This window comes from Anoplophora glabripennis, unplaced genomic scaffold (assembly GCF_000390285.2).
Source record: "Anoplophora glabripennis isolate ALB-LARVAE unplaced genomic scaffold, Agla_2.0 scaffold871, whole genome shotgun sequence".
Taxonomy (NCBI): Eukaryota; Metazoa; Arthropoda; class Insecta; order Coleoptera; family Cerambycidae; genus Anoplophora; species Anoplophora glabripennis.
This window is the reverse complement of record NW_019417216.1, coordinates 46,883-63,872: the sequence shown is the minus strand read 5'-3', so window position 1 is coordinate 63,872 and position 16,990 is coordinate 46,883. Positions and strand designations below refer to the sequence as shown.

Genomic DNA, 16,990 nt, shown 5'->3' with positions numbered 1-16,990 from the left:
AATTTCGTGAAAAAATTTTTTTTTTGTAAAAGAAAAATAAAAAACCAAAAACTTGGTTATTTGAATTTTTCACATAAATTTTGAGGTTATGTGAAAAAAGTGTAAATACAAAAGTTGTAGATCTTTTTATTACCTACAACTTTGCTATTTAACTTTTTTCCATAAGACTTGTAGTTTTTCTGGAAATCAAGGGAAAACCGTTTTTTACCCTTAAAAACTCACCCCCTTAACCCTTCCCGACCTCAGATCGCCCGTAAATTATTTTTCCTTTCATTTCTGTTATATTCTCTTTCTTTTCCAATGGGTTTCATCCTACTATAATTATTTTTATTTTCAAAAATTATCGACCCTGGTCTAATGTAATTCGTACCTTAGTTTCTTCAAAATCGCAATTTTAGCATAAATCATGATAAGGGAGGTCAATGAACTCCAAACAGCATTACATTATTCTAATACGGTATTGCATCATTCGATTTAGGTTCGATCAGCACCGCATTGAAATTGACGAGAGATTTAAAATCCAAAGATGAACAATAGAAAACACATATATGTATTACATTAGACGGAATTGACGGTAAATTCAAAATTCAATATCAACAAAAGAAATAAAATATATGTAACATTAAAATTTAAATGCTTGCGTAGTAGATCTCGGCATGATGGGGATTGGCGGTAAATTCAAAAACTGAAATAATAGAAATAAGATATATGTGACAAAATATATGTGCAAAACATGTAATTAATTACTTTAAAATCAATAAGTCAACACAAATCGTACCTATAAGGGAGGTCAATGAACTCCAAAGAGCATTACATCGTTTTTATTCGGAATTGCATCAATGTCAGCATATGAGTGGAATTAGCGGGAAATTCAAAACTAAAAATGAACAATAGAAATAGCATATGTATTAAAATTACAACGCATGTGTATAAGCATTTGATTAGACGGAATTGGCGGTAAATTCAAAATTATAAATTAACAGAAAATATAATAATAAAATTAATATGTTATCTCAGTAAGAAAAGTAATTAGATACCTAATAGTTTTATTCAGATACGGGTATAATATTTCTTAAGCATGCAAGAAGAAATTATTTATATTAAAAGTACATACAGGGTATTTTGTTTAAAACGTGATTATCGAGAGTTGAGAGGAATAGAATTTTGGAGAAGAAAGTGATAAATTCTTATCACTGTACTGTATTTCATTTATTTCAAAGGTAATAACGGCGAGTGCCCCACTAATTTTGTGCAATATTCTGCCGGTTAAATACAAATGTATCAAATGTAGTGGTGAAACTGAAATAACGAACATAAAATGTATTCCATGTGCGACTAAAGAAATGAACTGCAAACAGCATTACATCATTCTCATCAGGTATCATTCGATTAAGGTCACGTGATCGGCCTTTGAAATTGAGGTTCAAATTTAAATATGAACAAAAATAAAATATGTTTAATACATGCGCAGAACATACTTGTAATTTAATAACTTAATTCCTTTAAAATTACCACGTTGGCATAAACTGTAATCTGATATCTACAAGAGAGTAAAAGAGGTCAATGAACTCCAAACAGTATTACATCAGTCTCATCATTCGATTGATTCGTTGGATGTTCAACTAATAGTGGCTCGAGAATTTTGGAAGTCGTTTCAATTTTTCTTTTAAATATAAGTCTGTCCATAGCGAAAAATTGTCAGTATCTACGCGAGCTGCAGTAGATGCAAAAGTCCACGTTTTCATTAGATGCACTTTATTTTTAGATTCGTCGAAAGTAACTGTTTTCTTCTTTATTGCGGCAATAGGTTGTATACCCAACGGAAAAGATCCTCGCAGTTCCTCCTGCTGCATATGACTGTTTTATTTGGATTCATGAATCTTGATGAACAACGGTGTACGTCTACTTGGAAACGTGGCGGGGTTTTTGGATAATCGTCACTTAAAAACTGGCTAATCGTCACGCAAAACTGGATAATCGTCACGTAAAACTGGATAATCGTCATGTAAAATTGGATAACCATGACGTAAAACTGGATAACCGTCACGTAAAAACTTTATAACTGTCACGTCAAACTGGATAATTGCCATGTAAAAACAAGATCACAAAAAGGGTATTTAATGGTATAATCCGCGAGCACATCTCATCATACAGCTGCTATTCAAAGAGTAAACATGTATATGTGCGACATTTGCTCCAAAGGGTTTGCATATAGAAGTGGACTTAGTCGCCTCGCTAACAAGCATAAACTTAATCGCAGCAGAGAAAAGCGTCTAAAGTTGAAATAAAAACTAAATATCTGGAATTGTCATTATTTTTGCTCCACTTTTAGTTCAAAACACAGCGATGTTAAAGTTTTCCTTATATCATGTTTAAGAAAAAAAATCAGCAATGAAAAAATATTCTACATCTCTTCCTTTTCCTAACAATTCTTTAAGTAAACACAACAAATATTTAACTTATACTTCGTAACTAATATTCCATCCGACGGCATTTCGTCTCCGTATTTATAGTGTATTTTTTATAAAAAATATATGTAATGGTCTTTAAACACACTCCTATAACTAAGGTATATATGAGAGGTCGAATTTACCATTCAGTAACAATCTGACAATTCAATTCTCCCGTTTTCTCTTTGAATATACAATTTAACATCGATCAGACAACTCGTATATAAGTTACAAGAGTTGTGCTATTAAAAAAAACATCCGGTAGATGTACAAATATGCACATGTCTGTCGCCTGGATTTTGTATACGTGGCTGGTGCTTTTACGTTAGTTGGCGTCAGCGACACAGCTATTTATTTCAAACCGTTAGCGAAATATAAGGTATCTTGTGCTAATGCGCATGTTTTTTCTTCATTCAAGAGACCTGAGCGGAGCTGTGTTTGAATTTCCCGTCTTAAGATTTTGAAATTTCACACTAATAGCTGAAATATTTTTAGCATCAATATATCAACCACAATGTTCTCGTTCTTAAATGCTGCGGTGGTCTAGAGGTAACGAGCTCGCTTTAGAATTCAAAGTTTCGGGGTTCGAATCTCAGAGATTTTTTAAATTTAAATGAAATTCGCAACCAACTTTAAATTTACTGCCAACCCCACCTCTCTCCTCTCCCCCTCCCTCCGATCTCTATTGCGCAAGCGTTTTTAAATATTTTTCTAGATTTTTTAATTTACCGCCAATTTTATTGCCGAGCAAGATTGAATTTTAAATTTACCGCCAACCCCACCTCTCTCCTCTCACCCTCCCTCGGATCTCTATTGCACAAGCGTTTTTAAATATTTTTCTAGATTTTTTAATTTACCGCCTATTGCCGCGTAATATATCGGGTTACAGTTTATGCTAGCGTGGCAGTATTAAAGGAAATAGACTATCAAGTTACAATTTTTACTAACACTGCAAATTTTTTTTTTTGAAGAAGCCGCATGGATAGAGCAGATTTACTTGCTAAGTAATGTTTTTCCACTAATATCTAATGTCAACATTCAAATACAGTGTGGATTAAGTCCATCTAGATCCTTCAGATCCGCAATAATTATAAGGAATGGTAATGGCAATAAATTATCATTTTCTACCTATGAATGGCAAACTCTCTTGGAGCTACTGGAACGTTTGAAAAAAGATTTCTTCCAAACACCCCTACAAGACTGGCCTGGTGAGTATGAACCTGTGACTCATCGTTGTGGAGATTACACGACAGTTACCCAAGTAGTCTATGAAAATATGAAAATAGTGCAGATCATAAAATACAACATGCGCATCGATGCATCGATCTTTTCCTTCACGATGTGGAAGAACTGTCAAAACTCGATACTTGTGTGATTTCTCATAGAATAACTATGCTAGATTAGTTGGAATTTTGTATGTACTATTATAATGTATTAGATATTGTAAATGATTGAATAGTCTAAAAAATTTCTCTAAATATAAATAAAATTATATGTTCTTTTTGTGATGTATCTAATGATATCTTTATAATATCTTTACTTTTATCAAACTAATGTACTGTCTGATATAAGTAATAAATTAAAATGTTAAGTAACATGTCTTTTATTTTTGATAACCTTGGTAACTTCCTGCATTCCAATAAGCTAATAACAACTTACACTAGTCAAGTTGCAATTTTTACTAACACTGCAATTATAAAGGAAATAATATATCAGGTTACAGCTTATGCTAAAAAATAGGTCTGAACCAGTAGAAAACAGGTCTGAAGCAGTAAAACTTTATTTTATAGTTGGAAATATGTTAACAAAACCTTTTATAGTAAATACGCGATCGATGATTATCTAAAATATTACTTATAGTAAATGACACACCGTTAATTCTTTTCTGAGTGAGCTCTATCACTGCCATCAGGGTCCATAAGTATATAAGTATTATTATTATTCAAGTTAAACACAACCCGCTTTTGATCACTTATTGTGTCAGAAGAAATGCTAAAAAATCATCAACAACCCTACTACTAATAATAGATCCGTACATAAACCATACTTCTAGTCGGCACGAACGGTTATCAACGTCTACCGCGCAGACGTAGCCGGTTGTGACGTAGTCGGCTAAAAGCTAAGCCGATCTTGCTCCAGTCGTCATCTTGATTTGTGGAGCAGAATCGGCACAGCTATTCTACTCTCAGTTAACCCGTCATCTGACAACGCCGTCGCCGCACAATTTAGCACTTAGAGTTCAATCTCGGCAGAACTTATAAATACAGGAAAGCGGTTTCAGGTCCTCGGGGTAGTCCTCAGGGTGGTACTGGAGCTCTTCGAGTTCTAGTTGTGAACTGAGGATTTTATGTTGTAGTCCTAGAGGCTACGGATCGTGTAGGCCTGGACAGCCTTCGTAGGTGGGTCCCATCCGTCGTCTACCCTTACCGCAAATACGGCCGTTGTAGGCGCTTTGTGGGACCTCCTTTTGTCCTAGCTTGGCCCTACCGGCTAGGGCCCTTTCTTCTGGCACACTTCTTGCTCCGCCGGCTCGTCTGTGTAAACTCCGGGGATGGTAGCATTTTTATGTATGGTATGGTTGGGTAGGGTAATGCGCGCTTTGCTAAGGTGGCCCTTGGACTAGCGCGGGAGGGAAGGAGTAAGGAGGGTATGGGGGTGTATGTGTCGTTGTCTTCGTTTCTTGATCCTGGCGGTTTCTGAAACAGAAAAGGTTGGCGGGCAGGAGAGGGGGGATATCGCTAGGGTGGTCACCCAGGGTCAAAAAGTTGGTGTCTAGGTCTTTTGTGTTTGTCGGTCATGTCGGATAAGTAGTCAACGGTTTGCCTGAGGGGGGGATTGTCATGTCTAGCCGCGTTTTGTGTTATTGTCTGTGTAGCGTTTGTGTATTTTAAGTCTCGTAATATGTTAGTGTTTCTTACGTACCAGGGCGCGTTGGTGGCCGTGCAGAGGGCTATGTTTCCACAGCCTGTAGTGACTTTAAGTAGCTTTTTCTCGTGTGACCCCACGCACTGTAGGCGTAAGTTAGCCGGGGGTCTTCACTCGCGCCACCGTCTCCACGATGTGCGGTTTCCACGTGAGACGCTGGTCCATCGTCACGCCCAGGTATCGTGTTTGTCGATCCCAGGGCTCCTGGGATAGTGTCAGCCTGTCGAGGTTTTGTGGGATTTTTCGTTTGGTAAAAGGGATAGCCGAACTTTCGTTTAATTTTGACTTTCCACCAAGTTGGTCTAGGGAATTTTGAAGGAGGGAGGCGGAATATCTAGGATTGACGGATTGGGAAGTGATTGTCAGGTCATCGGCGTATAGGTATATGTTGGTGTAGGGGGATGTGGGATGCCGGAGTTGTAAATGGGACACTGGCCTCCATGGGACGGGTGGTGGAAAGGGAGTTTTGGATTTGGATGCGGAATTTTCGGTGGTGTAGGTAGGATTTTATGAGTTTGGTAAAGGATATGGGATATTGGTTGGTGAGCATTTATTTTCATCAGTAGGCCTTCATGCCAAGCCGTATCGAAGGCCTTTGCGCCGTCCAGGAGGATAGCAACAGTGTAGGAGGCCGCCGTGATGTGCTCGGTAATGCGAAGGATTTGGAGTTCAGTAGAGTGATTGGGTTGGAAGGCAAACTGCTCGTCAGGAATGACTCCAGTTCTTGGGAGTGGGTTTTTAGGCGGGTTAGGTACCACTTTGCTCATAGCCGGGAATAGGCTAATGGGCCGGTAGTTGGATGGGAAGGTCTTTGTTGGGTTTTGGGATAAGGATTATGTTTGCTGTTTTCCAGCGGGTAGGGAAGTGTCTTAGTCTGAGTGACGCGTTTGTTATGTTTTTATTTCGAATTCCACGTCTTCGTCGGGTAGCTGAGGTAGTCTACACTGCAGTTCCAGGCTGTCGGCCTTTTCCTGGTTCATGTAAACCACCCCCCTGCTGCGGTGGATTGGAGGAATTTTACCGCGAGCGGTCTGTCGCAAGGCCCTCTGCGTCTTCCAGAGGCTATTGTCTTGTGGATCCAGCGACTCCAGGTGCCTAACCCAGTTGTTCTGGGCCGGCTCATCTAGAGCTGCCTTCACCCGTCTGTTAAGTACGTCTGTATCGGGGTAGGCGGGTGCGGGTGGCAAGCCGTTTTGCGCGTCGTTTATCATTTGTATTAAGTCTTTTATGTCATTGGGGAGGATGCCCCGGGGTTCGTCAGTCGGGGGACAATAGTCTCAGTCGTAGTCTGTGTCACGGCGTTTTTAATGTCAGTCTCGAGGGAGAGGATTACCGTTTCCAGGTCATGGGTGGTTTCGAAGACCGGGAACGCGGTGTTTCCTTGCATTACTGCTCGGAAGCGCTCCCAATCAGTGAACCTCCTCGTGAAGGTGCCTTCATATATCTGTCTTCGCTCCAGATCCAGAATTATGGGATTGTGGGCGGAAGACTCTTCGTATTGGGTGGATATTTGGGCATTTAACGGTATAGATTTTAAAAGGGTCTATGACATCGGGGCGTCATGTGGGTCCGTAATGTGTCGGGTCTGTCGGTCCGAGTATTGTCAAGTCGTCATGTCTGTCTTGGTAATTCAGCAGCACTCGACCTCTTGTGGTCGTTGTACTGCTGTGCCATATAGGGAATTTTGCGTTGAAGTCCCCGATGGCAATTGTCTGGGGCCAGGAAAGGATTTTGTCTAAGTCATTGTCAAGTAGTGGTAGTCGGGGTGGGTGGTAACATTACACCACCGCAACGTTTCCATGCCGTAGCGACCTCATCGCTATCGCCATGGCCTCTGTATTTTGAGTTTGGAGCCGCTGCAGCGGATAGTGGTCGATGCACTTCTTTACTATGAGTGCAACACCACCCCCGTTAGGGTTTCTGTCATGTCTATATATGTCATAGTCAGGGATGGAGGTACGGGATGTCTCGCTGACGTAGGTCTCCTGGACAGCCATAACGTCTATGTTTAGACGGTTCAAGATGTCCACGAGTTCCATTTTTTGGTCCGGAACCCGTCAAGGTTCCAGGACGAAATTCTCAGCGAGGAGGGTTGGGAAGGCCAACGAGCCATTAGAAGTCGAATAATTTTTGCATATTTGACACCATGGTCGTCAACTAGACGCAGTCCTGAAGACGCTTCGTTGCGTCAATCAGGGCCGCCGCGCCCGGTTGGGAGGGTGTCGTGTCTGTGTGCGTGTGGTGAGGTGTTGTGTTTTTGTGTGTTTCGTGTTTTTCTAGTCATGTCAGCGTGTGTAAGGCCAGGGTTGTGATAGGGATGGGTAGGAAGGGTTGTCTGTGCGCTTGTGTAGTGTTTTGCATCGCGTGTTGTCTGTGTGCCTTGTGTTTGGTGTTTTTGTGTTTTTAGCTTTGGGGTACCGAGGGCACCCCATATAGCTGGCAGGGTGTGGCCCGGCGCAATTTGCACACCTGGCGGGCATGTCTTTTGACTTTTTGCAGACGTTAGTGCTGTGGCTTTCGCCACATTTTATGCACATTGGCTCAGCTGTGCACCGGGTCTGGCCGTGGCCGAACCGCTGGCAGTGGTGGCACTGCGTGGCAACCCGCTGCTTTCGCTGCAGCTATACTCGAACCATGAGCGAGAAGCAGCGAGTCACGATGTTCTCCTTGTCCGGTGGGACCTGAACTAGGACCAGGGGCATTTCCTGTTTGTTTTGTCGGTACACTATTGCACCTGGGAACCCTTGTCGTGCGAGGTCGAGTTGGACCTCACTTGATGAAACACCCGTGGGTATTCCACGTATCACCACCCTCAGCGTTTTATCTTCGTTGAGAGTGAAAGTGTGGTACTCCTCGCCTCTGTCCACGAGTGTTTTCATAAGGTGTCTGTCTGTGGTCTGTCGGTGTGGCGGGGTAGATGGCTACCCCGTCATTCGTGAGCTTGGCTTTGGTGTAATTGATTTTTTGTGTGTCGAGTAACTGACTGATTTGCGTCCAGCGCTCTTGCTTACGCAAGGTTACTGGGGGGATTTTTTTGTTGTGTGTTAGTGGTCTGTTGTGGTGTATTTGGTGTGCTTTGTGTTGTGTTTTGTTTCGTGTTTGTGATCTGTTTTTTGTTTGGTACTGGTGGATGGTTGGGGGAGTGTGTTTGTTTGTGTGGGTTTAGTGTTTTTTTGGTCTGTTTTTTTTTTTGTGTTTAGGGGCTTCCTCGTCGCTCGAGGACTGCCGAGTCCTTTTTGCGTTTGTCTGTACGTGAGGGGGTGGGTGTGGGCGAATGTGTGTGTATTGCGCGTTTTGTGTAATGTCGTGTGTTTGTCTGTTTAGTAGTTTGTCTAATTTGTCTTGTAGTCGTAGTGTGTTTTCGTCAGATTTTTTAAGTGTGAGTTGTAGGTGAAATTTGTTGTGTCAATTGCTGTATTTGTTGTGTTTGTCTGTTGATTTGTCCGGTGAGTGTTTGTCCTAATAAAGGCAGATAGATTTGTCTTGCTCCTTGCACTAGCACTTCACGGACACGTCTATTCAGCTCGGTTGCTCGCTCGGAACTGAGCTGAATGAGCTCCAAATTGCGACTATCGAATTTATATGCCACCAGCGTCGAGGGCTCGTTCTACCTCGAACACAGCGACCTGATTGGATGAAGTAAATTTTGTACTATCGCTTTTCGTGTGCTCTTTTAAAAACAGTATTTTTTAAGTATTTAGTACTGTGGTTGAAGTTTAGTTGTGATAATTAGGTAAAACCTAAAAACGCATATACAGAGGATTCTCTTTAGACGGTCTGTAAAACTTAAAATTTTTTGAAACGATTTTATTTGTTCATTTTCAAATAAGTGAAGAAAGCTCAATCACGAAATTATCTTATATACTGCGTACTCTTTTTCTTAGAGTCGCTTGATATTTACATATTTTTATAAATTTTGAAAATTATTTGTACATTACACTTTGTTTCCCGACAGCGTGTTTGAAAACGCTTGTAAAATCTAAATGATATTTATTCTATATAGTCGAAATATACATTTTTACATTTATCTATATCTTTATTATCACTTCTAAATTATTTTTAAATAAATATATACTTTACTTATTGTTTAAAAAATAGTATTTTTATTAAAAACCACCTGATTGTTTCAAATCTTGAAACTAAATTCAAAAGTTACATAAAGAAGCCGAGAAAAGTTGACCTAGAGTGAGTGATTATTTCTAATTCTAAGTTTGTAAATTCGTAAAAAAATATTAGCGCCTGACAAATTCTAATTCTAAAGAGATTCTAAAATACGTTACTCGCTCCGGCACGAAAAAAGAAAAAAATTACTCCTCAGCACTACGTCATGCCATCTAACCACCATACTGTTAATTATTTCATTTAAGCTACTTCAATATTCGCGGCTTTTGGCCTTAAATATACAATATCCATGACTTGGATAAAAAAAATCAAGGTGTTGTGTATTAATCATTTTATTTATAAGCAGGAATTTATTTACATTATCGGGATTTATACGAAGCTGGTGCGGCTGAGCTCACACGACGCTTGACTACATTTTTTTTATTCGCCTAATCACATCATTAACCTTATGCCCTTGATTTTTTCTGGCAAGATTTAAAAACAAACTTGTCAACGTATTACGGTCTAGTCCACGGCCTAGCCCACTATTTTTTGTGACGCTATATAATTTCTACATAAAGTTAAGGTTAAATTTTCCTAATTCAATTCTGTAGATAGATAAATTTCTAAATTCGATTGACAAAATTAACTTCTGATTCGTATTCAGCACCATCGAAAATGAGGGGGGAGCAAAAATTCTTTAGGATTTGCGAATTTCCCGCGATAGTAACTAATTATAAAAATGTTTGTAATACATAATTTACAGTAATGTTTCCAAAATGTGAATATGACCTTTAAAAATATTGATATGAATAAGATTCGAATACAGCAGAAATTATACAGGGTGTTAGTAAATAAGTGCGACAAATTTCAGGGAGTGATTCTACATGAGAAAATAATGGCAGTTTGCTTATAAACGTATGTCCGCAAATGATTCGTTTTCCGAGATACGGGGTGTCAAAGTTTTTCTTAAAAACTGACGATTTAATTTATTGCTCTGAAACCGGTCGAGATGTGCAAATGAAATTTGGTGGGTTTTAAGAGGTAGTTATTGCGCATTTTTTGACACGCAATTAAGAATTTTATGTTCATCATTGGCGCGCGTACGGGTAATAATCTCAATTTTTTTAAAGAAAAAAATGGTACGCCACTGAGATATTACAAATTAAAAATCATTTTTGAATTCCTCGTTCAATTTGTGACAAAAAATCTCTCTTGCCTTTTCTTCGTATGGGGCGCCGTTTTGATGCAAAAAAATAAAACATCTTAACGCGTATTTTTTATTTCTTTAATACATTATCAAGAACTATCTAATACAATAACATTAAACCAGAACAATAACAGAAAATAACACTAATAAAATTTTGAAAAGGCGCAAAGCTACAACAAATGTTCAAAATGACCTCCCTCAGACGTGACACAAGATTCAACTCTTCGCCTCATTGATTGTCGTATTCGCGCAAATATTCCTGGTATATTTCTTATTGTCTCACAGCCGACTATAATTCGATTCCTCAGGTCATCAACATTTTCAACGGGAGTGGAATAAACTAATGACTTAAGAAAACCCCAAATGCAAAAATCAAGAGGATTTAAATCCGGCGATCGAGCAGGCCAATGTTCCGTACCTCCCCTACCTATCCAACGATTTGGATATACTGTGTCTAAGTGATTACGTACATTAATGCTAAAATGGGCTGGTGCACCATCATGCATGTACCATAGGTGTTGTCTCAGCTGTAGAGGAATTTCTTCAAGAAGAACAGGTAACTCTTCCTGTAGGAAATTAAGATAAGATTCGCCTGTTAGTCGTTGTGGGAGGAAATATGGACCGATTAAATGATCATCAATTACCCCAAGCCATACATTTATGGAAAACTGATGCTGAAAATGAGCTTCAAAGATTCCATGGGGGTTTTCCTCAGCCCATAAGTGATTGTTATGGAAATTTCGTATACACTGTCGTAGCGCCCCATACAAAGAAAAGGCAAGAGAGATTTTTTGTCACAAATTAAACGAGGAATTCAAAAATGATTTTTAATTTGTAATATCGCGTATCATTTTTTTCTTTAAAAAAATTGAGATTGTTACCCGTACGCGCGCCAATGATGAACATAAAATTCTTAATTGCGTGTCAAAAAGTGCGCAATAACTACCTCTTAAAACCCACCAAATTTCATTTGCACATCTCGACCGGTTTCAGAGCAATAAATTAAATCGTCAGTTTTAAGTTTCCGTATCTCGGAAAACGAATCATTTGCGGACATACGTTTATAAGTAAACTTCCATTATTTTCTCATGTAGAATCACCTCCTGAAATTTGTCGCACTTATTTACTAACACCCTGTATACCTACCTTGATGCCACAATATATAAATCCTGAGATTCAGCAACTGTTGTTCCTTCCAACTCTTCGTGTTCAAGAAAAAAAATCGGTATAAGCATATGACAATACTTATTTGGAAGTTTCGCAACAAATAAACAATTATCTGCAAGCAGTTTCCACAAACACGACATGTCACTTCTTTGCTGAATTGCTCTAAAACAAAAATAATTTTTTAAGAGAAATCGATGTGTTACAAATGCAGACAGACATCATTTTATATTAAATTACCAAAACACATTTAAGGTAAATAATGAGAATTTAGTTATAATATAAAATGCTAAAAAGAATTAGAATTAATCATAATTTTAAAAAAGCTTAATACAAGTGCCAAGCCATACATTTAAAAAGTTAATAATTTTCTTTGTAAGTATGATACATTTGCGTAGTAGGTATAACAAATAGGTATTTAATAAATTTATGTCCAGCAAAATATCAACAAGTATAGGTATTTTTATTTTACTGGTTCAGTCTAACAGATGCAAAGTAGCGTACATATGCACATTAGTATTAATCTGTGATCTGCGAGGTAGGTATTTTAAATAACAACGCCGTAATGATGAAATACATACAATAATGCTGGCCAGTCCTTGCTTACAATGCTGAAAATAGCGAATAAGACAAAAATAAGGCAATTTTTACATTTATTAAACAAAGACGTAAACACCTTATATAGTTTAATGTGTAACCTTTCAGGATATTAAATTGGAAGAAGTGGGGTAATCATCTATAATAGAAAATTTAAAGTTTAAAATTTGAAGCTTATATATACTTTAATATGTAATAATATACNATTTTCTTGGGAATTGGGTTCTGGTGTGATAGTCGGTTAAAAAAAGGATAAAAGAAACAGCATCTATTTCTTTCTTGACGTTTCGTTCCTGATCAGGAACTTTTTCAAAAGGCTTTTATTGTTAAAATTGTTATTGTTAATTAAATAAAACCTAAACAACTATTTTCCATAGAATAAATTTTTAAAAATTATGCATCAGTCATCGTATATTGAACAAATTTTCACAATATATTATTGTGTTTTTTCATTTTAAATTTGAAAAAGGCTTGCATTTTTTAAATATTGTACTAGAAAGGTAGGCAAACTTCGCTGACGCGAAGTTTGACCTTTCTCTCGGGCCTTGGGCGCGCGCGGCCCGAGCACCGCTCCGCGGTGCTCTCCTCGCTGGTTAGTAAATATAACATTTTTTAAACACCCTGTACTTTGGTTTTTACACACCCTGTATATAAAAGTTTGATGAGAATGTTTTTCAAAAAGGAGTAGGCCCCGCGACTTTTCTTCAAAAGATTTAAAGAAAAAATTAACAAAATGAATAAGGGAAAATCTGGTACACCTGTGTCAGTTTTATGGAACATCCTGTACATAAATTGCAAGAAATACCTGGTTAGTCGGGTTTTTCATAAAAATATTGCAGACTTCAGTACAAAATGTAGAAAAGGAAAAAGACATTAAGGAAAGTTTTGTTTTATTGGTCATAAATACTCAGTATAAAAATTCAAAAAGACAACTGGTTAATAAGTATACAATTTTTCATTAAAAGACTAGTAAATAAAGACAAAGGATAAAAATTGCCCGTTTCAGATATGGATCAATTTTATGGAACACCTAGTACATATATGGATTTTCTAAAAAGTGGCTGGTCAGTAAATATACAACTTCAAAAGAATTCATGAAAAAATTAACAAAATGAATCAGAGAAAATCTGGTCCATCTGTGTCAGTTTTATGAAACATCCCGTACATAAATTGTAAAAAACATTTGACAACGTTGTGTAGAAATATTTATTTGAAAATTTAGATAGGTAGTGAAATGAGAAAAAATCCTAGTCCGCCTGTGTCATTTTTATGAAACACTTAGTATATAAATTTGCAAAATGCATCTGAGTTCTACAATATAGGTAAGATTTTTCATAAAAATATTGCCACAATAAATTACTGAAATATACAGAAGCCTCTAACCGATAATTTTAACTTGGGTCAGTTATGTAGAACATGCAGTATATGGATTTTCAAAAAAAACTTTGGTTAGTAGCTATATAACTTTTCATGAAAAGATTTAAAAAAAAATTAGAAAAAGTGAAAAGAATAGTAAAATCAAAGTTCACCTGTGTTATTTTTATGAAACATTCGGTACATACCTTTGCAAAAAGCATATGATTACTACGATATAAGATTTTTTCATAAAAATACTGCAATCCCGTTCCCTGGACCGTTCGAATTTCAACGCAATATTTAGACACCCATATAAAAAACCTATTTGAAAATTTATATTTTTTTGTTATAGAAAGGTTTAAAAAGACGAGTCCATATATAAAATTAAATTACGGCAGTAAGTTAAAAAAAAATCTTGGGGTAACCTCGTCTGAGATTAAACCATCACTTTAGAAATACAACGGGACGTTTTTACCGCTGTGCATGTGCTTAGGCAAAAATTCGCTTTAAATAATATGTTGAACGAAGAAAGCATCGATACAGTTCCAATCCAGTAGTTTATACGTTCTATGGTCCCGTCTGATTTCCTAACCTAAATTACTTACGGAATACGTCAAATATCAATTAGTATTTTCCTTCCATCGATCTATGGTTCGTTGTGATATTCTAACCTCAATTGGAAACGTCAAATATAGCGAAATTTATTTTGACGTTTCAATCTGACATTCTTCGTGATTTTTAGATTTTCGTCGATTTGCGTTCAGGGCTGGTTGAATCTCTATTTCGCTTATAAAATGGCCGTATGTCAGTGAGAAGTCCACCCAGAAAGGTACATTTGAAAACGCGAATATAAAGTTGCAAAAATTTCATTAAGCGACGAACGAAGGGAGATGAGGCGCGGTTATGCCGCTTCGGTTCTCGCGGAGAAACCCAGTCCGTCCGCCAAAATGGTAGTTTTCCAATCTGGCTTGAGCGCGTAGTGTCGTCGTTCACAGCTGAAGTAATAAACAATTTTTGTAATGTTAAATTTGCATTTTTCTAACACAAAGTCGTCTCGCAAAAGATCCACAATGAGATAACACAGATAAATAACGACATCCTATAACTTGAAAGAGTCTTTAACTCCAACTTATTCTTAACTTTTGACGTTTGGGGAGTAATAGATACGAATGCAATATAGTAAATTAACGAAGCAAATGTACTAATACAAAGGTTCAAGGGTTTAGGTACTATGGATTGGTTTAAAATTATGCTGTTTTAGAGGGCAAGTACTTACGTTTATTCGGGGGACAGGTATCGTAATCCTAGGCATGTCAAACGGTAGAGCTGCGAAAATGTAAATAACAACCTAACCTAATAATAAGAAATACCTGTATATGTCGTGGCGTAGCAATGTATTAAGGTTAAAAAAGGCCTAGTAAGGTAAAATAACGGTTCGTCGCGACCCCAAAGACGTCTTTCGCGTTTGGCGTGAAATTATTTTGACATAATTAATCTGACGTTTCTAACGACGTTCCAATTTTCTCCCGGTGGGCGTGTCTTACAGCTTCAATCTTACGGCTTGCGAAATGGTCGTCTGTCGTCGAGCAGACCCCAAAAAGAAGGCAAAATTAAATATGAAAACGCGAAAAAAACGTTACAAAAATGCCCCCGAACGACTAAGGAGGAACGACTGAGTATCTGTGCCAAGTCGCACGCCGTTTCGAGGCTCGCGGAGAAGGAATTTTATAGGGCAAAATTCAGATTTTTCGGCCTTCATAGACAGTGCATTTTAACGTATTTACGGCCGCATTTCGAATCCCGCGTTTGATTTCGCGGAAAGTTGTACATAAAAAGTTGGAAGAAGGCACCCGGTCAATAAATATGAGTATTTTCGGCACGGTTTTAAATAAAATATCGTAGAAAATGAGGGAAATAAAAAATAAAAAAGCCATAACCGCGCGCGATTCCAGGCGATCGGCGACCGTCAGATTTCAGCGGGAAGGCGTGTCGGACTATTGCTTTTCACACAAAAATTGGACCACGCCCCTCGCAGAACCTGGGGAATTCGGAAAATTCATGGAGAAGGCGTCGAGGTATCGTGTTCTAATTACGACGTCGCAACGCAGGAATGACGTCGCGGCGCGAAGCGCCGCGACAGGGGCCGCTGCGCGGCCCCAGGAAAGAGCCTTTCGTCCAGGAAATCGGCTCTTTTTCGGGGCGATCGTGCGACGCAGACGGAGCTATAGGATTTTAATATATATTGATTGTGGATACGTTGGAAATGAAATGCAACGTATCCACGTACCACATTGCCGATTAAAAATATTTTCCTGATACGCTTATTGTTATGAATTTGTTTCTCTGTTATATGGCACCTCATACTAGAAAGTTCTATTTATCTTAAACTGATTTTATATTATTTAATGTGTAAAAAATGCCAAATTTACTCGAAATCCGTAAACGATATCAAAATTTTGTAAGAGGCAAAAAATCTAAAATAATGCTTATTTTTAAACATATTCTGTCGTCATTGGCGTACATACAAAAAAGTTACGGGATAGCCAGTGGCGCACAGGCACTAGAAAGAGAACATCCCGAATATGTATTCTCACCAAATTTAATATTTACATTGCCCTTATAGAAAAAAAAAATATGTGTACCAAATTTGAAGTTTTTAAGAAAAACAGTTTTCAAATTATATGAAAAAACTAGGTTATCTGTTCTATGCTTAGAAGGCTATATCTCAGTAGGCGTGCACTTGTGTATAGGCTAAATAGTCTTGTTTCCAAGGAACCTGTGGTCAAGCGTTGTCCATCCTTTTCAGGGACACCCTGTATATATATATATACAGCGTGGTAAAAAAGTTCTGCATAAAATTCATATTTTCGTTAAACAAATTTTTTTTCGAAAAACGGTGAGACCCGTCGATTTTTATTTGATCCAGGGCACTTTGTTATGTGAAAAAATTTTTTTTTCGATAATCCACTTACGACAGCGATGACATAATTTTTTTTTTAAATGACAACGCATATTTTTTTCGTTCGAAATTGATGACAGTGATAATTATCTAAACAACGGTGTGAAAATTTCGATGTCTTACATAACAATTTTTTTTAGAAAAATGCACCTTAAGTTCTTATAAGTGATAATTGTCTACTTACACTATTAATGGCTCCGAAAAGGACAAAGTTGACAAAATTACATT

At 37.8% G+C, this 16,990-nt stretch overlaps 1 protein-coding gene across 1 annotated transcript in view; it reads right to left on the bottom strand.

The window, feature by feature from the left end:
• Positions 1-798: 798 nt before the first annotated feature.
• Positions 799-16,990, bottom strand: part of LOC108911542 (tetratricopeptide repeat protein 37) — a gene marked incomplete at its 5' end in the record, with an annotated part of 59,573 nt that continues 43,381 nt past the window's right edge. The window contains 2 exons of the mRNA XM_018716512.1: positions 799-877; positions 11,833-12,015. Coding sequence (XP_018572028.1) covers positions 811-877; positions 11,833-12,015 — 250 coding nt within the window. The remainder of the gene's footprint in view (positions 878-11,832; positions 12,016-16,990) is intronic.